The sequence below is a fragment of the Dromiciops gliroides genome, chromosome 1, assembly GCF_019393635.1.
Source record: "Dromiciops gliroides isolate mDroGli1 chromosome 1, mDroGli1.pri, whole genome shotgun sequence".
Lineage (NCBI taxonomy): Eukaryota > Metazoa > Chordata > Mammalia > Microbiotheria > Microbiotheriidae > Dromiciops > Dromiciops gliroides.
This window is the reverse complement of record NC_057861.1, coordinates 421,088,946-421,116,071: the sequence shown is the minus strand read 5'-3', so window position 1 is coordinate 421,116,071 and position 27,126 is coordinate 421,088,946. Positions and strand designations below refer to the sequence as shown.

The 27,126-nt window shown below is 39.7% G+C and overlaps 1 protein-coding gene across 1 annotated transcript in view; it reads right to left on the bottom strand.

Moving 5' to 3' along the window:
• ADAMTS12 (ADAM metallopeptidase with thrombospondin type 1 motif 12) overlaps positions 1-27,126 on the bottom strand; it is a 569,738-nt gene that overhangs the window by 233,326 nt on the left and 309,286 nt on the right. The window contains 2 exon segments of the mRNA XM_043975705.1: positions 16,641-16,724; positions 21,212-21,408. Of these exon segments, the coding sequence (XP_043831640.1) occupies positions 16,641-16,724; positions 21,212-21,408 (281 nt within the window).

Below are 27,126 nucleotides of genomic sequence, written 5' to 3'. Positions count from 1 at the left end.
TTTGCTAAAAAGAAAAAAAAGTTGCCATGAATATTTTTGTACATATAACTCCATGCCTTTTCATTGACTAGCCCTCATGTCTGGATTGCTCTGCCTCCTTACTTCCTTCTACTGGCTTCTCTGTCTTACTTCAGGAGTCAGATCAAATTCTTTTTCTGCAGAAGGTCTTTTCTTGGTACCTTCCAATGAGAATGTCTTTTCTCTGCAATTACCTCCCATTTCTGCTGTATATATCATGAATGCATATAATTGTGTGCAGTTGTCTCTCATATATAATGTAAGCTCTTTGAGAGGAGGGATCAAGTTTTTTTTTTTTCTTTTCCTTCTATCTCTAGGGTTTAGCACATTGCCTGATGCATAGTAAGTTTTTAGTAAAAACTTGTTAGGGGCAGCTAGGTGGCGCAGTGGATAGAACACCGGCCTTGGATTCAGGAGTACCTGAGTTCAAATCCAGCCTCAGACACATAACACTTACTAGCTGTGTGACCCTGGGCAAGTCACTTAACCCCAATTGCCTCACCAAAAAAACAAACAAAAAAACTTGCTGACTAGATACCTGTTAACTGACAATGACTGAATGAATTACATGATCAAGGTTTGTTTCAATTCTAAATCCTATGATCGATCTTTGAGTTTAGCATCTCAGGAGAGCTTATGTAGGAATCCCAGAGGGACCATCAACTCATGGTTATAAGTACCTAATAGATGTGCTCTTAAAGAGCTATTTCAAATGAAATGTTTAAAAACTGACTCATCTTTTACCCTAATTAGGGAGGCAGTGTTGTACAAGACAAACACTGACTCTCAAGTCAGAAGTCCCCTGTTCAAAGCCTGCTTTGACAATTAATACCTATATGACCATGGGCAAGTCACGTAAGAGACAAAGACAGATGAGCTTTGGGCCTTTTTCTCCATCTGTAAAGTGAAGGGATAAGACTAGTAGCTCCTGAGATCATCCTTATAGCATCTATGATTGTATTAGATGTTCTCTAAAAAAATAAAAACACCTCTTTGGTTGAACCTTTCATAAAAACAAATTACTTATTTGGTAATCTCAGGTTTTGTAGAGTGGGGTTTCTTATGCTCCTGTTGCCTTTGATTTGGACATAAAGGTGCTAATTAGAGAGGCTTTGATAAAGAAAGTCCCATCCCACCTAAATATTCTACAGTGTTCCCAGTAAACTGGAATTTTGGAAGACAGAGTAGGAAGAAATGAGAAAAATGAAGGCAAATTGCCCCTGGAGAGAATCAGCCCTAGAGAGGAGCAGAGTCTTTCAAAAGTGAAGGCCCATGAATTTGATGCCACATTAGGGGAGGAGCTTGAAAACACAGACTTGTATGGAATGAGAGAGTGGAAGGAGAAACTCAGGGAGATCTGAGAAGAGGTGGTAGCAGCAAGTAAGGTAATGGACAAGAAAAAGACTTGAGCTGTAGTAATACAAAAAGAAAAAGGCAACTCTCTGAGACATCCCAAAGGAATTTCCAATTAATGGCCACCATTGACATTAGTTACACTTTTACAAAAAATCTAACTGAAAAATAATTTTTTATGAATTCATAGATTCCTAGACCTGGAACCCCTTCACTTTAAATAATAACAATATCCATTCATATTTCTTTTTTTCTTTTTGTTTTTGTTTGTTTGTTTTTTGTGGGGCAATGAGGCTTAAGTAAATTGCCCAGGGTGACACAGCTACTGTCAAGTGTCTGAGGCTAGATTTGAACTCAGGTCCTACTGAATCCGAGGCCAGTGCTTTATCCACTGCACTACCTAACTGTCCCTCCATTCACATTTCTAGAGGACATTTAGGGTTTCAAGGCACTCTCCTCATACCAACACGGAAAGATAGGTGGTACAATTATTATTTCACAGATAGGGAAAAATTAGCGCATGAAAATCAAAGGACTTGGCCCAAGGTGACACAGCTGAGAACTAGAAAGAGAACACGGTCTCTAGACTTCTAGCCCAGTCAGTGCCTTTTCTATTAATACTACACTGATTTATGAAATACCTTCTCCCTTCACTACCACAAAGTCACAAAAATATTATTTTAAAGTCATTTTAAAAGACACATTTATATTTTTATTAAAATTGAGTTTTCAATAGTATTTAAAAGAATATTTTAAAATAACATGTACTTTAAAGGAACAGAAAATATAAAAATGTTTTATAGAACTGAATTGCTTTTGAGAGTTAAGAATTACAGGGTAGCATGTAATTGTTACTTTGGGGGACTTGCAGGGTGTTTGAGTAATGGCCCAGTGGGGATGGAAGAGCTCTAGGCAGGCCAAAGTACTTAAAATCCTTCCTGTGGGAAGCCCACTGACATCTTATATTTGTTTGAAAACAGAGGGGAAGAAACTTGTGGAAAGGAAGAGTTTTTCAATTTTAAATTAATCATGAAATCCTATTGATTCTGCCTGGCAGCATCTCTCTTATATCAATCCATCATTTTGTTTTAATTTTCCAAATAATATCATTTTCAAAACTGAGTAACCATCAACAAAAACAAAGGTGAAGATGCACAAACAAAAACCAAAAAGGATCCTACCTGAAAATCATCCCCAACCTTCCATTCCAAATGCCAGCAGCCAAGTTCAGGCTCTCTCCATTATTTCAACAACCCCCTTACTGGTTTCTCACCCTCCAGCCTCTGTTCTTTTGAATCTATCCTTCACAATAATGTGACCAGATTTAAAAGACAGCTTTGATCACCTACTTCACTGCCCAAAAATCTGCAATAGCTCTCCACTGTGTGTCAAAGAACATAAACATGATCATTTGAGGCTTTGCATGTCTCTCCAAATTATCATCTCTGGTGTTATCTTAAACATTGCTAATATACAAAAAGCAGTTGATTTGTCAGGGTAGAAGGGGAGGGGGAAAGGGAGGAAATAGACATTTATTAGTCACCTACTTTTTTCTGGGTACTGTGCTATACACCTTGTAACTATTATTTGGTCCTCATAACAAACCTGGGAAATAGGTACTATTATCATCCATTTTATAGTTGATGAAAACAAGGCCAGATTTGAATTTATGTCTTTCCGACTCCAAGGTCAGAGCCTCATCTACTCTAGGCTTCAAGAAAACAGGGACACCTGTTCCCCAAAGACATCCCACACTTTCCCACCTTTATGCCTTTGCTTATGCCATATCCTAAGGCTAGAGTGCCTTCTTTCCACTTAACTGCTCTATTTGAAGAAATAGCATTCATCCTTCAAGGCCCACCTCCAATGCTAGCTCCTCTAGTGAACCTTTTCTGATTCTTTCAATTAAATGTGATCTATCCTCCATGGAAGTCAATTCCTCTCTGCCTCAATTTTCTTATCTTTAAAACAGATATAAGGATAGCATCTACCTAATATTTATGAGGATCTTATGAGATAATGCATAACGTGTTTTTAAACCTTAAACTGAGAAATAATTTATATTATTCTAACTGGACACTAGAAGGAAAAAAGTAGCTAACATGGTCCTAATCCCTGGTTCTGAGGCATGCTGCACATTTTCTCAGAAAAGCAGTCACAAGTTATAACTAGCTGAGTTATTCTTGAATAAATGCTTACCTTTCACATTTTGCAAGTTTAGGTAATTTAGCTGCTATGGGTGATATATGTCTATTGAGCATTTCATGGCTCCTTCCAGATTTCTAACCTCTTTCTTACTGAATTACTAGAAGTTTCTATTAGGACATGGCTACCTTCTTCTAAGTATGTGTACATGTATGTACATATATGTACCATACACAAATAAAGGCATTAATTCTTGTTTATTGAATATATTGATCAGTTCAATCTTGGAATCTGCAATTAGCAATTTCCTACAAATAATGCTATCAGAAGTAGGATGCCTCCTAAAGATTAGAGTGCAAGAGTATCCAAGTATTATTCAGTCTTCTACACAGCAACAGCCCTCATTTTCATGTGATGGACAAATCAGATGGTATAAAAATGGTTTTTGTTTCCCCTTAGTTTGCATGTTTCCTCTCATCATTTCAGCGCATACAGTCACCTGAAAGACCTATATATCATTGAGAGAAAATGATGATTCAAGGGAACATTTCTGACTCTTGCTTCTCTTCCTCCTCCTCCTTCTTCCCCCACTCCATCTCCAATATTTCAAATGGTGAAACTAAACAGGTTTTTAGGAACAAATGAGGGATATTTTGTCAGGTAAATGTTCCTGATTGTCATTCTTTCAAGATCTGTGGCAAAATATAGCTAAGGAAATAAAACCCACAGGAAAGGTTAAGAAATTCAAGAAATCTTTTATAAATGATGCTGGATCTTGGGATGTGTATAAAAGTGAACAGAGCTGTAAACAAAGGCCAACATTCCTAGAGCACTGACAGCACCCATATTCCTTCAGGTGGTTGAATTAGCTGAGCCTGGCACCCAGTAAGCAAGAAGAGTTGGTCAAAATAGTAAGGTGTCAAATGTTTTCTCCACTGATTCCCCATTTCCCTAGTATTAGTCATGCTTTGAGAAGGTGACTTCTTCTTAGACTCTTCCACTCAGTTCCTTCTTTCTCTGGTGGTGACCTCTCCAGTAGAAGAGTTTTACAAACCCTTCCACTGAATTCGTCTTAAAAACTGACATAAAGGCAGCTTTTAGGCTTACCCCAGCTATATTTTCCCTTATCCTGGGAACCAGAATGACCAGATGAGGCTCTAAAGGTGAGCTTGATCAGAAAACTACACCACAAAGTACATTATCTCATTATCTGAGCTTGTTGGAACAACACTCTCCAACACCAACATTTTTCTATTTCCTTTGAAAATAAAAATACATTTCCGTTTTGATTCTTCCATCATTTTTTCACACCTTATTTTCTCAGGCCAATTCAATAGCCACCCCCCCCTCCACACACACACACACACACACACACACACTCCCTAGGCTGTTGGGAATGATATTAGGATGTTGGGGGTGTGACCTTACAGAATACGTGGCTAGCTTGACGGAAATCACTAACCTCTTGAACACACAGTTCCAAGGAGCTACAGGAAATTATCTGGAGGGAATAGGCTTGTTATTATAAACCACTATCCCACTTTGTAACCTCTTTCCAAAATGAAAATCCCATGATTGATTTACTTGGGAATGAATTATAATAACTTTTGACTTCCTACTCAGATTGATTGAATGTCATTGCTCTGCTTAAAGGTCCTGGAGGGGGTGGGGTTGGGGAGGGGAAGAAACATGTATTAGAGAGCAATTTTCAGGTCTGAATTTTCCTAGCTATCAAAGGATGATTCCCTCTCCTATCAGATGGCACTGTATCAAAAGAGGAAAACCAATGGGAGTGAATGTTTCACTCACATTTCTGACTCCTATCTCAAATGACCAGCTACTGTTGGAAGTAATCTTTTGCTCAGAGAGCTAAGCTATCTCTCACAAACAGACTGGACAAGCTGCCCCATGCCAGGCCCTGAAACATCAGCCCTCCTCTCCATAAATATAAGCCCAGCTCCCCACCTGAGAAAGTGTACAAGTTAGAGATTATGCCAAATGCCAATAGGCAAATTACATTCTGGCCAAAACATAGAAAGGCACTATGGAGAGAACACCGGTTTTGGAATTTGAGGACCCTGGGCTTGAATCTATCCCTTTCACTTTCCACCTGTGCGACCTTCTGTAAGTCACTCTTACCTCCCTAGGTATGACTTTTCTCATCTATAAAATGAGAGGGATAGATGACCTTTAAGGTTTCTTCCCACTCTAGATCTAGGATTCCTATCACACAACTTTAAAGAATAGGGAAATGCTTTATTATATTGTTCAACCTAATTGTATGTGGCTAGGAAAACATCTAACTCCCAAAACTACTCTAGAGGTCAGGTTGACCTCAGAAATGTTCCAGGGAAGCCATAGGGTTGTAAAAAATGCTTAGACCCCCTAACTGTTGATTTTTGGGGGTCTGTTTAAGTCCTGTTCTGGGTCCATCCAAAGCTTGTGTTTTGGGTTCCCCAAATTAGAATGACTTACCTGCAGATATACATCTCACACTGCCCTTCTCTTGGAGACAACCTACTACCTACATGAGGATGATTGCCCTTATGCCCTTGCCTGAACTCTATGTAATGTAACCTCACTAAGACTTGGGGAAGGAGCCACCCCTTCTTTCCAGCTTTCTCCCTACTAAATTACCTAATAAATGTCTTTCTAAAACTATTTCAGAATTTGAGGTACATTCTCATGACTAAGAATAGGTTAGTTCCTTTCACCTTCTTCCAGATGTATTCCCCCAATGTATTACAGAGAGCAGAGTAATCAGAAAAGTAGATTGTTTTCCTCCCATTGGAGAAACAGAAAAATATTAGAGTTGGAGTCAGGATGCTTGAATTCAAATCTTAGCTTGACCATTTATTGCCTATCCACTCTTATCACTTGGCCTTTATCTCAGTTTTCCTATATTAAAAAATGAAGGGGGACATCTAGGTGGTGAAGTGAATAAAGCACCAGTCCTAGATTCAGGAGGACCTGAGTTTAAACCCATCCTCAGACACTTGACACTAGCTGTGTGATCCTGGGCAAGTCACTTAACCCTCACTGCCCTGTAAAAAAGAAAAGAAAAAGTGAAGGGGTTGAATTAGATTATCTGTAAGGTTTCCTTCCAGCACTAGACTCCATCATCTAGTTCTCCTTCCTACAATACTTCCAACAAAAGAAAAAAATCCAAAGTGGCTTAAAGATCTTAGAGATCTAGTCAAATTCCAGGACTTTGCAGGTTAGAAAACTGAGGTCCAGAAAGAGTAAATGAGCTGTCCATTGGCATATAGCTAATTAGTAGCAGAATGAGTTAGTCAACAAGGACTTATTAGATGCTTACTAGGTGGCAGGCAATGTGCTGAGTACTGGAGATTTTTTAAAAAGAGCAAAAATAGGCCCTATTCTCAAGGGCCTTATATTCTAATGAAGGAAATAACATGTAAAGAAATAGGTATTTACAAAGAATATACAAAGTAAATGGAAGACAATTTTAAAGGGGAAGACTCTAGCAGCTGAAAGGATTAGCAAAGACCTCCTTCAGAAAGTAATATTTAACTTGAGTCTTGAAGGAAGTCAGGAATTTTTTTTTTGGAGGGTAATGAGGGTTAAGTGACTTGCCCTGGGTCACACAGCTAGTAAGGGTCAAGTGTCTGAAGCCAGATTTGAACTCAGGTCCTCCTGAATCTATGACTGGTGCTTTATCCACTGTGCCACCTCGCTGCCCTAAAGTCAGGAATTTTAAGATGTAGAGGTGAGGAGGGAAAGAATTCCAGGCATGGGTGATAGCAAGTATAGTGGTATCAGGGTGGAAGATAGAGTGTCACATGGGAGGGACATTGAGTATGCCATTGTAGCCAGATATTAGAGTATAGGAGAAGGCAGTGGAGGGGAGAGGAAGGACATTGGAAAAATGTAAGAGTGGGAAGGTTGTGTAATCTTGCATCAAAATCAGGATAACCAAAGAGATTCAGACTCATCCTCGGGATTCCATTGGCCTCTGAGGTTATGAACTATGTGCATGCTTCTGACATTTTTTAGAGTTCTGGGAGAAAGACGCTAGAAGAGGGAGAAAGCCATGGCTCAGAGGTTGAAGGTCAGGTCCTCTCCATCTCACGGGCATATTGAGTCTTAAAGAATCAAGTACTTAGTTTTGAATTTGTGCTTCTCTGCTCTCCCCTTCAATGACCCTGAAAGAGTCAGCTATTGCCAGAACAAAGGAAGTTATTCTCATCAATAATGTAGCTGTGTTGGATCAAGAATGACATCTACAAGCATTAAGGCTAGTTGTCCAGTTTGGGTGATATATCCCCTGCTGCCTTATGGGCAAATCCTTACTCTCATGGCTCTGAGCTGGGGAAAAGACAGCCATCCTTAACTGAAACACTACCCTGGACTTTTTATTTCACTTCTCAATGAGCAGGAGTTAGTACAGGAAAGCCCTGCTTCTTTTGGCAAGAGGGTACAACCTGATTCCTCTTCCCTCCCTGCAATTTCTCTGTCACTGTTTATTCTAGTGCTATATAAAATACAGTAGTGGCTGCTATTCTTGGTGTGTGTTTTGTTGGTGGGGGATTATTGACTCTGGAGAAAGAAGACCCATCCAGCTTCTGGTATAAGACTGGAAAATGGAGTGGTAGCAGAGCTTCTCCCCACCACCTCCTGGGACATTAGCAATCCAGTACAGCTAACTGTGACAGATTTCTAAACAAGCCCAAGGAGATAAGCAGGAGAATTAAAAGCAGAGATTTTAATGTAAGCCATCATTTTCCTCAACCAGGAACATGCATACATACACAGACTTGTGTGTATACACATGCATGTACACACATGTATGTATATGCAGGCAGTCATGTGCACATGCATATATGTAACACTCATGTTTATATATGCGTACATATATGTACACACACATATATATTTATAGTGTAGGTAGGTGGCACAGTTGATAGAGAACGGGACTTGGAATCAGGAAGACATCTTCATGAGTTCAAATCCTGTCTCAGACAGTAGCTGTGTGAGGAACTGTTTGCCTCAGTTCCTCACCTGTAAAATGAACTGGAGAAGGAAATGGCAAACCACTCCAGTATCTGTGTCAAGAAAGCCTCAAAATGAAAATACAAAGAATCAGACACAACTGAAATAACTGAATGGCAAATTACATATTTATGTGTATATTTAAAACATTATGCACATAATATATTTTAATTATTATATAATACATATGGAATAAAATTATATGTTTAAGCCTCAGAGACAAGGATGGAAGGGGGATAAAGAGGGAGTGCACCTCACTGGGCTTTCCTGAGTTCCTTTATCCCCATCACCCAAGCCTGTGCTAGATGTGGAAACTGTCCCTATTCCATGAGCTCAAAATGTTATAAATATCGCAGTAGTCCAAAAATGCTGTAACAACAAGGGGCTAGGTTGTAGAGAACTTTAAATACTAAAAAGGAGACTTAATAGATGACCCTCTGCAGGTAACAGGGAACTACTAGAGTTTATTGAGTAGGGAGATGACTTGGTCACTCCTATGCTTTAGGAAAATTACTTTGGCAGCTGAATAGAGGATGGATTTAAGAGGAAAGAGACTTGAGGCTGGAGAACCAATTAGAAAGCTATTGTAATAGTACAGGTAAGAGGTGATGAGGGCCTCAACAAGGGTGGTCACTATGAGTAGATAGAGAAGAGGCTGTGTATGAGAGATATTGTAAAAGCAAAAATGATAACATATTTGGCAACAGGTTGGATGTGTGAGGTGAATGAAACTGAGGAATAAAGGATGACACTAATTCTGTAAGTTTAGATGATTGGGAAGATGGTGGTACCCTTGACAAGAATAGGAAAACTCAGAGAAAGGGAAGGGTTTGGGAGAAGTGGAAGGGGGAAGATAACAAGTTGGGTTTTGAACATATTGAGTTTGAGATGCCTGTGGGACAACCAATTCAAATAGTAATTAGTAATACAAGACTGGAATTCAGGAGAGGGCTATGGATAGGGGCTGGATATATAGATCTTAGAATCCTATGCATAGAGATTATAATTGAATTCACAGCAGTTGCAGAGATCAAGAGTGTAAAAAGTCAAGAGAACTAGAATAAAAATCTCCTAAATTCAAATCTAGCTGTCTGAGTATATTGCTCTAGAAGGTCAGAGATGAAAGTAATATTTACATATACACATAGAGTCTTGTTAACATAATGTATGTGTATATATGTGTGCATGTTTAGGCTTAGAACTAGGAGGTTTTTACCTTTTTTGTAACTGCCACTAACTTTAAAAAAATTAGTCATAAAACTAATTAAACCTTATTAAAGAGGTAAACTAACTTGTCCCAAGGTCACACAGTTATTAAGCCTCAGAGCTGGTCTGATTCTATGTTGAGAGGTCTTTCTATTATTTGGAGCTGTCGTTTATACATGCAGCTCTCTTGCTCTGTCTTGATCTCTATCTACTACATTATTTTAGTGTTAAAATTGTTGCCGATTGCTGTTGTAAGAACTGTCACCTTGATGAGAAGGTGAAGAGGTGGGTGAGCTGTTTGTTGTGAATCAAGAAAATGAAAACAGAGCACTGAGTGGACAGTGGTTGTAAAAGAAGATGCCCTTGCTGTCAAATTCTGAGCCGCACATCACTGAGATTTAATAAAAGCCTGGGTGAGAATGATATTTGCCAAGCACTGTGATCATTCTGGAGATTGGAATATAAAGATCTTTTTGTAAAGTATTTCTGTTTTTGATTTGACTTTATTTTTTTTTTAATTTTAGAAAAATGGTTTTGGATGGAAAAATAAGCCAAGGTGACTGTCAGGGAAGCAGTGGTAAGCCAGTTTTCCCATCCACCTATAGAAATATTTTGACTGACTAGCCTAATTTGGGGGGACTAATTTGATTGGGGTACTTAATCTGGGACTATTGACTATTTGGCTATCTGACTACTATTAACTTAGTACGGGCCGTTTATAAAGTTCCACCACACTGCTCCCAAATTGATAAGCTAAAGATTAAGAAGCCTCTTAACTAAATAATCAAAGCAGAGTTTATTTATGGGATACTATTTAAAATTAAGAATACAGGGAAATAAAATGTACAACCTGACTGCATTGCGGTATGTCTCTTTCCCACCTGCTGCACCTGGAACTTCTTTAATACAATAAGGGCCTTAGCCACCTCTTGCCTTAGGACACTCGGGTCCTTTATTCTAACTCTGAGCCCCTTTCACTTTGTAAATCCCCTTGCTTCTAACTTTCCTCTCCTTACTGCCACCACTGAACCCCTATGTTTCTCTCTCACTGACCTTCTGTCTGTCTGCTCCATCAGTCTGCCCTTCAGCCTCTCTTTTGCCGCCCGTCTAATCTTGTCCGCCAGCCTTTCCTCCTTGCTCCTAGTCCTTTAGCCTTCTCCTGCATCCTTGTAGCCCCCGTCTCTCGTCTGCCGCCCTGCCGCCTTTGACCCCTCCTAATCTAACTCCCAGGTCTCTCTATATATTTTCCTTTTCTCCACTCAAATCTCAGGGCTTTCTGCACCCACACACCAAGCTAATCCGCCAGCCAGGACTGCGGCTGGGGGGGTATGCTCAAGCATCATATGCCTCAGCACAGGCTATGCCAGAGCCCCGGCCTGGACGAGCCCCGGATCTCTTGGATAGCTCCGCTTAGGAGGGAGCTGGGGGCTTTTTCCCCCCAGCTGTCTGACCTGCCGTCTTATACAGCCCACGGGGCTTTTTGGCTCAGCTGAAGCAGAGGGGGAGGGGCACCAGCACCTCCCACACAGAAGAGACCCTGAGGGCCTAAGGCTTTCTAATCTCAGCCTAAAGGTAGGGTCCCCAAATCAAAATAAATTTCCATGCACCCCAAGAGCTGACCACCATTACTCCCTGTCCTAATGAGGCTACTTCTTTCTTCTCCCACATTTGCAGAGATGGGAAGCTCAGAGAGACCTGAACCCTAGAAGCCAAACTAACCATAGTACCCTAAGGGATCCTGTGAGTGTTGTACCAGGTAAAGGTTTTTTTTCCTACAAAAAATCCTTTCCCAACATTTTTTCCTTGTCCATTTCTAACACCTTCTGGGTTTCATTCACAATGTTGCACTGCTACCTATTCTCTTCTACTGTGACATTTTAAACTACATATTCCAGAGATATCTCAAATTCAATAAGTCCAAAACTCAATTTTAAAGTTATGAGCAACTAGTCGTAGATAAAGCACTGGATTCAGTGTTGGTCAGAATTCCCCCTCAGACACTAACTATATGATCATACATGAGTCATTTAAAATCTTGGTGTCTCACTTTCTTTATCTGTAAAATGAGAGGATTAGAAGAGTCTCTAAAGTCCTTTCCAGCTTACCACAATGATTGGCACCTCGTAGGCACTTAATAAATGTTTATTCCTTCCAGGGAAGCACTAGTACTATAGCAAGAGCATTGAATTAAGAAGCCTAAGACCTACATCTGACTCTTGGTTCTGTTACTTATGACCTCTGACCTTAGTCAAATAATTTAACTTCTCTGGGCTTCAGTTTCCTCATATGTAATATAAAGGGATCGGAGTTGGTGGCCTCTGAATTCTCTTTCAGCTCTTTAATCATAAGTCTAAGATTTGTAATCATATGATTCTACGGTTTTTCTCTAATCCACACTCCACTGGCAAGTCCTCTCCCAAACATGCTGCTGCAATCACATCTCCTTTGCTTCTTCTCCTACCATATTCCATTGGTCCCCCAGTGACCTTGAGAATGCACTAGGATCAGGCCCCAGCAGGCATTTCTTATCAAATAAATTATCAACTCCTGACTGTAACATTAAACGTCCCCCACAATCTTTCCTCAATCTATGTGTCTAGCCTCATTTTTCACTTACTTATCCCTTTTATATATTCTCTGTTCCTGCCAGATCAGGTTTGTTCTTATTCCTAGTCTGTCTACAGGACTTTCCTCACCCTTTCTCTCTCATACCAGAGTGGACTTCCCATCTCACCTCAAATCCTGTCTCTATGTCCAACTCTTATATCACCTTCCCTATGATATTTTCTCTGTCAACTCCCAATGCCAGCCTTTACTCCAACTGAAAGCAATCTCTCAAATATCAGAGCTCTTTGCCAGAGACAATTCTTTGCACTTGTCTCATCCTTCCTTAAATCCTAATTATGTCTGTAGGTGTCCCCCCCATTAGATTATAAGTTCCTTGAGAACAGGGCCTTTACCATATATATATATATATATATATATATATCCTCTAGACCTTAGACTAGTGTCTTGCACATAGGAGGAACTTGCTACATTTATTTAGAATTTTATTTTTTCCCCAATTACATGTACAAACAATTTTTAATTTCAATTTTTAAACCTTTGTGTTTCAAATTCTCTTCCTCCCTCCCTCCTCATTCCCCCCTGCCAAGAATGCAAGCAATTAAATATGTTATACATGTGTAGTCATGCAAAAACATTTCCACATTAGTCAGGTTGTGATAGAGGAACTTGCTACAGCAAATGATTATTGAGTTTAATTTCTCCCACAAAACAAGGCCTAAAACCTTTGCTTTGCTTTCTTGCTGACTAGGCACCTTCCACACCCAGGCAGCTCCTTTTCCATTTCACAAACTCATCTAGCACTGAGATTTACTCTCATTTTCTGTGTTTTCCACGTTAATTTAATTCACATTTATAATTTAGTTATGTGCTTGAAAAGATGGGACTATTTATCAAAATCAGATGACTCATCAATTCCCAAACTTGCCCCCATACTTTCCTATTTAACTGCCTTTGTTCACAACTAGGACTTGGCATGATCTCCTCACCTACATCCACCTGTGTAACTCCTATTTAGAGTTCAAGGCCCAGTTCAAATGCCATCTCTTCCATAAAGTTTTGGCTTTTTCTCCTAGCTGGAAGTGATCATTCCCTTCTCCGAAATCTTATAGCACTTATCTGTACCTGTTTTATGTATTTATCACACTCCACCTTAACTTATTGTGATTATTGTGCTAGATTATAAATTCTCTGAGGGCTGGGACCATATTCTAAATCAGAGGATCTTAACCCAGCTGGGGGTGTTTGTGTCTGTGAACTTATTATTTTTATTCTTTATTATCCATTCATTATTTATTTATTCAATATTGATTTTATTATTTATTATTTTTAATGTTCATAAGTGCATTTCAATATAATTAGTTTCCTTTGTTATCTTGTATATATTATGCATTTAGAAACATTTTAATAAGAGGTCCACAGGCTTCTACCAGATTTCCAAAGGGTTCATGACCTAAAAATAGGTCAAGAAACTCTGTCTTAAGTATTTGTACATCCCTCAGTGACTAGAACAGTCAGATTGGCACACTAGAGATGCTTAATAAGTATAAGTTAACAAAGAAGTGAATTAAAGAAAAATGGAAAGCACCTACAAATTCTTCATGAACAGAATGCAAAATGGACTTGAGAAGGAATCAGCTTCCAGAGGGGATCTGGGCTTCAGAGGAAGCTTCTGACTCAGTGTTCAGGCAAAGCACCCAAGTCCCAGGCTTTCAAAACACCGCTTGATCAATGAAGGAACTGAGTGTGCTGGTCTCGTCTAATCTCAGTTCTAAACATTTCCCACTCTCCTTAAAGCCCTACTCCAAAGCTATCCTGTTTGCTTTCAGTTTATGATCTGTGTGGATTTTTTATTTTCACTGTACTGATGAAATTGAAACTGTCTGACATGAATGCTCTGAATTTTCCTCCCAGGCCACCCTCTAACACTGAGGAGTCACAGGGTACTCTTCTCCCATAAACTGTCTGCCAATGACCTTTCCCCCTTATCCTTTCCCGGTTGGACATTGATCCCACCCACCCCCACCCCCAATCTCTAAGCCCCATGGGAGGAGAACCAAAATCTCCAAGTCACTCAGACCCACCAGACCTATTTCTTCCCTTCTGAATACCAGTTGGCTGGACCCTTCCAGGCTCTCCTACCCTGCTGAGCAGACATGGCTGCGTACACTGACAAATGAGAAAGAAGTCACTATCAACATCTCCATTGAAACTATGAACTCCAGACCATCACCATACATTGCTATCTGAGTTAGTGATGCACCCTAAGGACATCTAGGTCTTTCCATCCACCCTGTGGGTGAATCCTCCTATATACTATCAACCCCAATTAGAATTTGAGCTCCTTGAGAATAAGAACTTTCTTACTTTTCTATTTGTATCCCCAGCTCCTAGTAAGCCCTGAGGAAATGCTCATTCATTCATTCATTCATTCATTCATTCATTCATTCATTCATTCACTCACTCATACATACATACATATATACATGCATGAATTCAAAGAATTGTAGAGTTGACCTCAAAAGTCAGTTAGTCGAACTTAATACCTGAATATGAACTGCTTCCACATCTCCAGCAAGCAAACATACAACCTCTCTCTGAAGACCCCAAGCAATGGAAAATGCCCCTACTAAGTTTCCTCTTCTCTGGGATAAGGATTTTCAATTTTTTAAACTGATACTCAAAAAATACTTAAATTGAGAGCTATTTAAATTGATGCTCAAATGTCACAGATCCCAGACTTCTTACCATCCTGTTTGCCCCCTTCTAGAAAACCCCCAGTTTGTCAATGCCCTACAATAAAATGTAGTGCCCAGAAGCACAACAAATATGTGGTCCTACCTAGACAAAGGAGAGGGTGACTATCAACTCTCACATTATGGACTCAATGTCTATTGTTTCAATTGCTTTTATTTTGTTTGTTTGGGGGGGGGGACAGTCCTGTGTGTGGTGTACAAAAGATGTTTAATAGATGCTTTTTGAATGATTGATTTCATTAGTATAGGGAATATTCTGATGGAGAAGTTTCATCAACCTGCTCTGTAATTTATAATCTTAATTGCTGGCACTGAGAGGTTAAGTAACTGGCCCAGAGTCACACAGCTGGTTAGGTATGAAGTATGGCTTGAACTTAGATCCATTAGACCAGTTGTGTCAAACTCAAAAAGAAATGGATCCCTTTAGGCCACATATTAACTTAGAAAACCACAAATTAACATCACCTATGTTTTACTGAATTTTTATTTAGTTTGTTAAATATTTTGATATTACATCTTAATCTGGTTCAGCCACATTTGGCAGACTCCATGGAAGTGGCTTTCAGGACCATTGTTGGACACTCCTCTGCACTAAAGTATGTTGCCTTTGTTGATACAAAATCAGAGGTGTTTTTTTTTTTAATTCACTGATATTGACATTGAAATCCAGCTAACCTCCCCATTATTCTCATTAATTCTTGAGAAATTTGGTTCACTGTTCTTTTGGGGTTTTTTGTTTGTTTTTTGTTTTTTTGGTGATACAATTGGGGTTAAGTGACTTCCCTAGGGTCACACAGCTGGTAATTGTTAAGTGTCTGAGGCAGGATTTGAACTCAAGTGCTCCTGAATCCAGGGCCGGTGCTCTATACACTGTGCCACCTAGCTGCCCCTTCTCTTTCTTTTAAAGACAGCTAGTAGGCCAGTGGATGAAGCCCTGAGCCTGGAGTCAGGAAGACCCAAGCTCAAATATGAGCTCAGACACTTACTAGCTATGTGACTCTGGGCAAGTTATTTAACCTCTACCATAGCATTCTGTTTCAGCCTATGGAGAAGCAATGAATCATTGTGAAGAAGACCTGAATTTGTAGGCATAAGACCCAAGTTTGGCTCCTGGCTCTGTCACTTAACTGTGACCTAAAGCAAATCACTTAATGTCCCCGGTTTTTTGTTTCTTCATCTGTAAAATGAAGGGGCTTGACTGGATGTCCCCTAAGGTTCCTTCCAGCTTGAAATCTATGATACTCTAATATGATCTATTATGATGTAAAATTAGAAGATAATTATAATATATAACCATAATACAGATTATAGATTATAATCAAAATGCATAATTATATGATATGTATATAATAATATATCACTAATTTTCCTGGGATAGATGGTTCCATGTCAGTTTTTTGTTTGTTTTTTCTTTCCAGTTGCTACCTAAACACCCTCCTGCTACATTTTCTGCCTGTCCTATTATCTAATCTCCATGCCCCACCTAGCTTGGTCTGTTCTATCCCATTACACTTTCCCAAATCACCCCCCCCCCACCCTCTGCCATCTGCCCAAAGTAGGGGGTAAAGAAAAACATACTCTTACCTCTTCTTCTTCTAGTAGAATGAGCCGGACCACCACAATATGAATGGCATTGCCAATGCTTGGATTATGGAATAATCCAGTGACCTACAACACAGAGGAAAGAAATTAATTGTAGCTCAAGTTCAACAAATAATTTCAGAAAGGAAAATATGTGAATCAGTTCTGATGACAATCACCTTAAAAAAGGCTTACCTTTTTCACACCATCAGAGACCCGGATGATAAATTGTGGCATGAGAAAGAGTGAGACATGACAATAGCACATTCCACCCTATGGGATAAATGACTTATCTAAAGCCTGACTTTTATTTGGTGAATGATGACAGGCTCAGGAACAGCTGCCCTTTCTGTTCTAGCCCTTCTTCCTTAACTCAATTTATCGCCCGTTTTGCCATTAGCCACTTGAAAGGTTGAGCCCTGACTGATCTAATGTTCTACTTTATTTTAACATACTGACTCTTCAAGAGACATGCTTGTCATTCACACCTGCTATGCTCCAAGGCTCCAAGAGGATATGTATGTAGGTCTTGAGATTGATTTTTACTCCTTTGTTAACTGGTTTATTTGTAAAAAAAAAAAAAAAAAAAGCAGTGTTACTCTCAACAAAACTTCTGGCCTCAAACAAGGGTTTCCTAGGAACCAAATGACAAAATAAAGTTTGGTTTTCTTATGTCTTTTCTATATTCTATAGTCTGCATGATTTGGCATAGGGCCTCACATATAGTAAACTTTTTCATAGTGGACTTTTTTTTTTGGTGGGGAAATGACTTGCCCAAGGTCACACAGCTAGTAAATGTCAAATGTCTGAGGTCAGATTTTAATTCAGGTCCTCCTGAAATCAGGGATGGTGCTCTATCCGCTGTGCCACCTAGCTGTCCCCCATAGTGGACTCTATAAGATCATAGATCTAGAACTGGAAGGAACATTTTGGCCATTACTTTGCAAATGAGGAAACCAAGATCCAGGTCAGAAGCAGGGAAGCCCAGACAGGACTGAGAAACCAGCAGATCGACTGGGGAGAGTGAGAAAATGGGGCAGTAGGGGTGGGGTAGGTAGAGGGAGGAACTGATACCAGCAGCAAGTGGGAAGTTCCGCCAAGAAGCCTGTCAGCATTGTGGACATCCAGCGGCAGGTCACAGGGTCAAAGCATCCTACGTTTAGAACTGGAAAGGACCTTAGAGCTTATTTAGGCCAACATTCCTCAATTTAAAAGTCAATGAAAAAATACTAAAACATAGGGAAGATAAGGGACTTGGTAACACAGTTAATAAGCATTAGAGGCAGGATTGTAACCCAAATAATTTGACTCCAGATTCAATGTTCTTTCTTACTGCTTCATTGTGCCTTCCCTCCATTGTAGAGGTCCTGGAAGGCAGATAGATGGTCTGGGAGCATATAGCAGAGATTCATCCATATGAACCAAGGTTCAAACATAGGGCTCCAGCCCCCAGCATGAATGGAGGGAGAAAGGTAGCACTTTTGTCCCAAAGGAAGTAAAATGCCAAGTAAGGAAGTAGGAAGGTCCTCACATACAGCACTGCAAACAAAAGCAGGGCCTCAGTCATTTGACCAAAGCAAGAAAAACCTGGGTTCTGAAAACAATATCAACATCAGAACAGGAATAGAAACAAGGTTAGTGATGCCAAGATGATGGTCTGTGGGATTGATTCCACAGTCTGACATAGGCCTAACCCTGAAGGTGGGATTTACATTAACCCCAGCTGTGAGGACAAGATGGTGGTGGTGGTGGGGGTGGTGGGGGTGGGGGCTAGGAACTGGTAGGTGATTCCACTTGTAGCCTAATGCCCTACAGCAAACCAGTGATATAATTGACTGTTTTGTATGGCAGAAAGAGCAGAAGGAATATGGCTAAGAAGGGGAGGCGGTGGAGCAGGAGCATGGACAAATGCAAAGATTGGTCTGAAGAAAAGATGTGACTGAGCTGCCAATGATATAAAGAGGCCTGGCTCACCATCCTCTAATCCATCAAGATTACTCCTGGGACCCAACTCATCCAACCCAGTCTGTGAGCCAGTTGATGAGTGGGAGTGTATATATGAACATCACTTCAGCTATGTCTCACTCCATCTGAATCATATAATTTGCAAAATGGCATTTGTCTGGAAGCATTTGTTTTCTTTGAGTTTTTGATGGAAAAGCAGGACAAAAAAACTGCTGGGAAAACCGAGGAAAAGGGGCACTGGGAAAACTGGACATCAGTCTGGAAAGAATTAGAAGAGGAGTTTATTCTGGAACTTATCAAACTAGTCTGTCCACTGCACTAAGGAAGCAACATGTGTTTTCCAAGAGGCTGAGGGTAAAGGAGACTCATGGACAAGTCTCTTATGAGATGCTTCCCATCTCCATTTAACATGTTAACAACATTTATAATTTAACAAGGACATCCTTCCTTGAGTTCACACTAGCCTAATCATATATAAACTCCAAGAAAGCAGGGCTCTTGATGCTAAGAACATGAAAGTATCATGGTATCTCCTGAATCCACAGAAACAAGATTATTTTAAATTCAAATAGCCATGCCCCTTGAAGAATGTGCATTGACACTGTTTCTACAAAACAAGTCAGAACTTTCGAAGATTTAAAATTTTTAATTACTTTCTGTCAAATGGGTGAACAAGGATGATGCTTTCCTAGCTGAATCTTCCCTCAATTTCAATGTAAACTGCTTAAGTTGAAATGTCTGATATCCCACTTCCATTTTTCTTCTATCTTTTCACTTTCTTTTCATTTTAGGAAAGGAAGATTTGAAAGATTATCAGAATTTCAGTCTTTGGGAAGAGATCTCAGAGAAGAGATGTTTGGTTCAACCTATACTTGAATAAAAATCTGCTGTGGAATATCCCTGAGGATATTGTTTTTTTTCTTTTTTTCTTTTTTTCTTTTTTTCTTTCTTTTCTTTATTTTTTTGGTGAGGCAATTGGGGTTAAGTGACTTGCCCAGGGTCACACAGCTGGTAAGTGTTAAGTGTCTGAGGCCAGATTTGAACTCAGGTCCTCCTGACTCCAGGGACGTGCTCTATTCACTGTGCCACCAAGCTGCCCTGAGGATATCGTTTAAAGGAGGCCCCACCACCTACCAAGGAAGCCAATGCCACCCTAGGGGAAGTTAAATTGGTAGGAAGTTTTTCCTCATATTAAACCATAATCAATGCTTTGGAAAAATTAAATGATTTGACTAGATTTGGGCTGTGAGGGGTTTTTTTTGGTTTATTTGTTTGTTTTTGAAGCCAGGAGTTTTAATCCTTTCTCTAATCTAATTCCAAACTATGTTTAGTCTTAAAAAAGAAGGGTATGGCCTTGTAGAAGGCTGGTTGCCATTGTCAATTAAAGTAGGACTTTTGATAACACACAGTTGACCACTAGACTTTTAGTGGAAGCTTTTCCATCTTGGTAGGACCTATCAGAACTTGGGCTCTGTATTGCCCCCAAGAACCAGGAACAATTTCAGATGATAATAAGGCATTGGAGGGGGCAGCTAGGTGGCACAGTGGATAAAACACTGGCCCTGGAGTCAGGAGGACCTGAGTTTAAATCTGGCCTCAGACACTTGACACTTATTAGCTGTGTGACCCTGGGCAAGTCACTTAACCCTCATTGCCCGGCCAAAAAAACAAAAAACAAAACGCAAAACAAAAAATAAGGCATTGGAGAAAATGCTGTCTAAGTATTGATATAATGCACACGATTTATTTTAAGGCTAAAAGTAAGCACATCAATGTGTGATGGGTAAAACTACATGTGTATGGTTACCCAAATGAGATCTCCAGGATTTTAAAACAATTTGCTCTCTCATTTTTTCATATCTATGAAACTCAGAAAGTAGAGAAAATACCCTCAAAAAAGTAAATTTTCAAATATCTATTTCTGTCTTATTATTTTGATACTTTTTTTTTTAGTGAGGCAACTGGGGTTAAGTGACTTGCCCAGGGTCATGCAGCTAGTAAGTGTTAAGTGTCTGAGGCCAGACCTGAACTCAGGTACTCCTGACTCCAGGGCTGGTGCTCTATCCACTGTGCCATCTAGCTGCCCCACATTATTTTGATACTTTAATCTTACTCAACTTCTTGGTGCCTCTCTCCATAACTACCTTGTATTTATTTATATCTATCTTCATTCTGTGAGTGTGTATATAGGTATATACACACATATGTGTATGTGTATATATAGCTGTATCTGTCTATCTTTCGGTCTGTCTAATCTATTTAAACGATTGCATCCTAAAGAGTTGGGGTTGATTCATTTTTTTTTGTCTTTGTATTCCTATTGCCTATCAGAGTACCTGGCACATATTAGACACTTATGTTACTTGATGGATTACATTAATAGATTTGTGCATTCTTTTCTCACCTTAACAGACATATAAATATAAAAAAAACCCATTTCTTAAATATCTCATTTCTAAGTGGAAAACAATCTTATTTGGATGTTTCTCCTAACTCACCAGTAGCCCAAAGTGATATTCTAACATTAACCATTTTTTAAAAAAGGAACCAAAGCATGACCTCTCTCACTTTTCAACAGGGAGTATTTCCAATTACATTCATCAACATACCATGTTCATGATAGTGAGTATGTAAGATTCCACACTGTCACTTCCATGGTATTCAATCATCTTTGTATCTGCTACAACCAGAGTCTCTACCCATCGTTCTTTGCTGATAGATCTCCGAGAGAGTCTTTTCTTTGACACATTGTTTCTCTCCCACCTTTCACGTTGTTGTTCTTGATGTTGGAAAATGGCACGACTATCTGAAGGAGGAACAAAAGATAAAAGATTCAATCATTTTTTGACTCATTATTTGTGTTTGTAAAGATGCAAGCATATGAGTATAATACTGCATAAAATGTTCTTATATGTGTGTATATACATAAAATATGCATATATGTTTATTTCCACCTGGAAATTAGAGAATGGATTCTAAAACCAGATGAAAACCAATTACATGCCAGTGAATGATACTAAGTATCACTGAAATTCAATTTGAATTAAAATTCGAGATCGGTAAAATGCTGTTAGACAAGATCGATGCTTTGAAATAATGCTTTGCTTTTCATCATCATGCTGACCATCTTAGCTCTGCTACCGAACAGCCCTGGGACCTTGATTTGCTGTTTGCTCAACATTAAAATGGGGTTGATATTTTTTCCTACCTATAGTACAAGACTAGCTATTACCTTTTTCAAAAACGAAATAATGTGGGTGGTGGGAAGACATTCGTTACTAGAAGGATGTTGTAAAGAAAACTGAGTATATGATACCATACATGTGAAGAACCAGAGTGAATCTAAGCCTGAATGTGAAAGGAAGAGATGATCATCACCAAAGGGACAAAACTGAGTTTTGATCAAGTTGGATTTTTTTAAAAGGACCATAGTTTAAAAAGAAATGCTGATCATAATCTGTAGAAATAAGAAGGGTATGGAAGGGTGAGCATAGGCTTGTTCACAAAATCCCAGTTCAGCCATATTGGGAAATATTCCTTGAAGCTTAAAAAAAAAGTGGTGATTTAGATAAAACAAAAGTTGTGCATCATGTAGCAATTCAAAAAGAACATATTCCAAAAGGCTGAAAAGGGTGAAAATATAAACAAATGAAAAAATAATACATCAATTCATGAACATGATTTACCAGGGAAAAATAGAGATTCAATTCAATCAAATTCTACAAAAACTGATCAAGCATTTCTAGTCTCACCATCCTCCCTGCCAATCACCACACTGAGCAGAATGCTGAGCTTCCAGAGACTAGGCCCTAGAGGATTTCATCCTTTCCTCTCTGGAGCAGTCACTATGGGACCTAATCCAGAATCAAATATAAAATCCTTTGCTTGGCTTCTTTAAAGTTCTTCATAATCTGATACTTTACTAACTCACAGTGTTGGGAGCAGCTAGATGGCACAGTGGATAAAGCACTGGCCCTGGATTCAAGAGGACCTGAAGTCAAATCCAGCCTCAGACACTTGACACTTACCAGCTGTGTTACCCTGGGCAAGTCACTTAACCCTCATCTCCTCGCAAAAAGTAAATAAATAAATGAATAACTTCCAGTGTTCTTGAACCTTACTTCCCCTCATATACTCTTTGATCCAGAGACACCGGCCTCCTTCTGTTTCCTGAATACTATACTCCATTTCCCAACTCTAAGAGTTTTCACTGGCTATATCCCATCCCTGGAACACACTCCCTTCTTATCTCAGTCTCCTGACTTCTCTGGACACCTTCAAATTCCAAAATCCCACATTCTGCAATAAGCCTTTTCTGGTGTCTTTACTCTGAGACCATTCCCAATTAATCTTGATTGTATCTTGTTTGAATGTAGTTATTTCATGTTGTCTCCTTCCTTAGATCATGAGTTCCTTGAGAACAAAGACTTTTTTTTTTTTTAATTTGCCCTTTGGGTGGGGTATTCCCAGAACTTAGCACCAGTGCCTAGTACGTAGTTTTTGTTGTTGTTGCTGCTGCTTCTGCTGTTGTTGTTCAGTCATTTCAGTGATATCTGACTCTTCAAGACCCCATTTGGGATTTTCTTGGCAAAGACACTGGAGTGGTTTGCCATTTCCTTCTCCAGCTCATTTTACAGACGAGGAACCTCAGGTAAACAGGGTTAAGTGACTTGCCCAAGGTCACACAGCTAGTAGGTGTCAGAGGCCACATTTGAATTCAGAAAGATAAGTCTTACTGACTCAAGCTTGGCACTCTATTTACTGCACCATCTGTCTTTAGTTCATAGCAGGTAGGTAATAAATGCTAGTTGCCTTGTCATCTGTCCTGCCTAGGTAACTAATAACACCCCTCCCTACTTCATCCTCTGGAAGCCATAATCAAATCCCTATTGCCATTGCTACTAAGAGAGGTATGTTACTCAACTTCCATTTGGCTTCCAATCACCATTCTTGTGATTTCACAAACCAATGCTCCCTATATGAGTTATCTCCTCCATTATACACAGAAAAGAAAATGGTAGTGAGTGAATAAAAAAAAGAAAAGATAAAATAACTAGAGTTGTTGGAATAACTAGAGTTAATGTAAGAGGGAAGAACATTAATAAATTGGGGATGAAAGAAACTTCAGAGAGGAAATGGTAACTGAGCTAAACCTTGAAGAAAGAATAAAAACCTGAACATTAGAGAGGACAGAAAGAATTATATGCTTGAGGATGGGGCCAAGAGATAGAATGTCCAATCTAGGAAGCAGCTAATAGTTCATTTTGATTGTAATGTAAAGGAATAATTTGAAATAAGTCTCCAGTGTTAGGTTGGGACCAGATAGCTGGTTTGATTTTATAATAAGGGTTTAAATTTCAGGCTCAGGAGTTTACCTTTTATCCTAGAGTGGTAAGGGAGGCACTGGAAGTTTCTGAGCAGGGAATTTAAATGATGAGATATGTACATTAGCATGATTATTTTTGGTAGCTGCATGAAGAGTACATTAATACTTGTAGTCAATTCCCCTCTCATCACTTCACTAGCTATCGCAATAGCCATAGAGTACAAAAAGGGGGTAGTTGTGAGGGAGTCTGTAGAAGAAGAATCAACAAGACATAACAATTGGATAGTTGTGGGGGTGGGAGTGAGGGAGACTGAGGAGACGAGGGTGATTCTGAGGCCTGAGAATCTTGGTAATTACAAGGACGACTTCAACTAAAACAGCGACTTTTAGAGGTAGACTAAAGAGTTAAGAAAAATAATACCAATTTATAAGAACATGGTGGGATAAAAAGAAAAAAAGCTCACAATGGCTCCTCTGCCAGATCTAATATTGCCCATTATAAATCCTGAAAGACCATTTTATTTACAAGGCGAGAAAGTTGATCTGAATCCGACTATCAGAAAATTAAAGTTGAAAAAAAAACTCCAGCGAGGGCTGTTACCTCTCTGACTTCAGGATTTGGTACTGGAAAAATCCCATATTTGGAAGAGATGCAAAGTATTGCAACCATCCCTTTTTTCCCCCAGGAGGTCTTCATTGAAGCTATGTCTCAGTATTTCAAAGACTCAAGATTTCATCAATGTGTGGGTATTCTCAATACAAATCACAACCTCTCATGGCTTTAGGCAGCCTCTGTGAGTTGTAGAGGGGGAAAATGGATAAGAAAGAGGAAAAAAATATGATCTTGTGGTCACCTTATGCTAGAAGTGCTTTAATATTAAAAGTCAAGTGTTAGGGGCAGCTAGGTGGCACAGTAGATAAAGCACCAGCCCTGGATTCAGGAGGACCTGAGTTCAAATTCGACCTCAGACACTTGACACTTACTAGCTGTGTGACCCTGGGCAAGTCACAACCCCAATTGCCTCACAAAAAAAAAAAAGTCAAGTGAGCAAGCATTTACTGAGTGCCTATTGTATGCCTAGCACATAAGCACTGAAAAGGAGACAGAGGAAGTAGAAAGTAAAAATTCTTCCCATTAGGGGAGCTATAATTCAATAGCAAATGCAAATCAATATTCTAACAAGTGTTTTGCTGTTTTTTTTTAATCAGAAAACATGTTCCTTATCCCATAATCAAGCATTTATTAAGGTCCTATTTATTAAGGTCAGGCTCTGGGGGTCAGGAATACTAATGCAAAGCAGTCCCTGCCTTTAAGGAGTCTTATATTGTCACCAGGGAAGATAATAGGCGCATTTTCACAAAGAAGATGCTCTTCTCCCACAAGGAGGCTCTTAATCTGGACTCCAATAGACCCAGTTCAATCCTCTGGGAGCCTGACTCCCAAAGAGAAAGGATTCAGGTCTTATCTCGTATGCTTTGACTTATACCCCCAACCCAAAGTCCAGGGGAAAATTTCTTAAAGCTTAGTTTTGTTTCTATGTAAAGTCTCCCCCAAAAGAGATTGATAGGATCTTTTCTAAAGAAGATGATCAATAAACAAAGTAGTAGTAAACAAAGGCAGAACAGCTATTTATTTCCACAAAAGAAATGCTTAAAAAACAAGAGACTCCTAGGCATGCATTCAAGGTCCCCTTGAAGCCTGGCACCACCCTTCCTCTCCAACATTTTCTTCTCCTTCTCCCCAAGCCTTTGATGCTCCAGCCAAACTAGACTCCTAGACCACTTGCAAACAAGTCCTATGTTTTCTCACTGCTTACCTAAAATATCTTTCCTCTCTTTTTTCACCTAATAAATTCTCATGCTTACTTATTCTATAGTGTGAGAAAATGGGTAGTTGTCTCCTCTCAATGTGGATATAACAGTCAGTCATACTCCCCCTGACCTGTTTGCAGGACAAAGGTCTCAGATCCCCTCCTCCCCCTCAGGTTAGCAAGGTCACATGGTTCAAGGAGCCCTGGCCTCAATTCGGTTCGCTCCAGAGTTGTGTCCATATAAGGAAGTATAAGGTCCACTCCTGAGTTATGCCCATACAAGGAAGAGGGATGAGAATACTGCATTCTGATTAGCTAGTTTTTGCTCGTAGATTGTAACCCCACCAGTGATGAAAAGGGGGAGGGTCCATTTGTGTTAGGGACTAGGGTATAAAACAGGGCCTGGGAGCCCCCTTTCTGGGTACCCACTAGCTGCACACTAGAGTGCCTCCTTCTCATGAGAATGAAATAAAGAGCCTTTGTCACTTCGCTGCTCAGTTCCTGATTGAGAAGAGGATGGATTTTTCCCTCACATATAGAATATCCTTCAAAAGCCACTTCCTCAAGGCCTCCCCTGAAACTGTCACCCCCACATCCAACCACCGTTGTACCACCAGTTAATGACTTCTCAGTTCCTTAGGAATGGCTTATCTTCAAATCCTAAAGGTCACCCCCAAGGCGATCCCCCAACCAGACCCAACCAGACCATGCCTGGAATACTCTCCCTTTTCAACTCGATCTCCTGGCTTCCGGGGCTTCTTTCAAGTCCCAGAAAAAAATCTAACTTTTTACAGGAAGTCTTTCTCCATCCTCTTCAATTCTAGTGCCTTCCCTTTGTTGATTATTTCAAATTAACCCTTTATTTAGCTTGGTTGTACCTAGTTCTACGCATGTCATCTCTACCATTAGATTCTGAGTCCCTCAAGCTCTTGTCTCTGCATTTCCAAGGCTCAGTACAATGCCTAGCACATATTAAGTAATTAATGTTTGTTGACTAACTTAATTTCTTCTACTACTTTGCTTGTATTCTACACTCCAGGGAGGCAAGCCTACTTGCAGGATTTATACTAAAGGACAAGTATGTCTATCACTTGCAAGCCTTCACACATACCATTTTTCTTAGCTATATTACTTTCCCACTCTCCAGTGCATCCCCTCTGTCTCCAACTGCTCAAGATTTTAGCTCCTTTCAAATTAATCTTCCTTGATTCTGGGTCATCCCACTAGCTCTTGAATTCCAACCCTTTTATAAGAAAGAAGATGCTTTTCCTTTCTGGAACCTAAAGATCAGGTTTGGGGTGTGTTTGGGACAAACTGCCTCAGTTTATCCAAATAACTCGAGGAGACCACCAAGTCAAGCAGAGACAGATTTATTACATCCTCATGA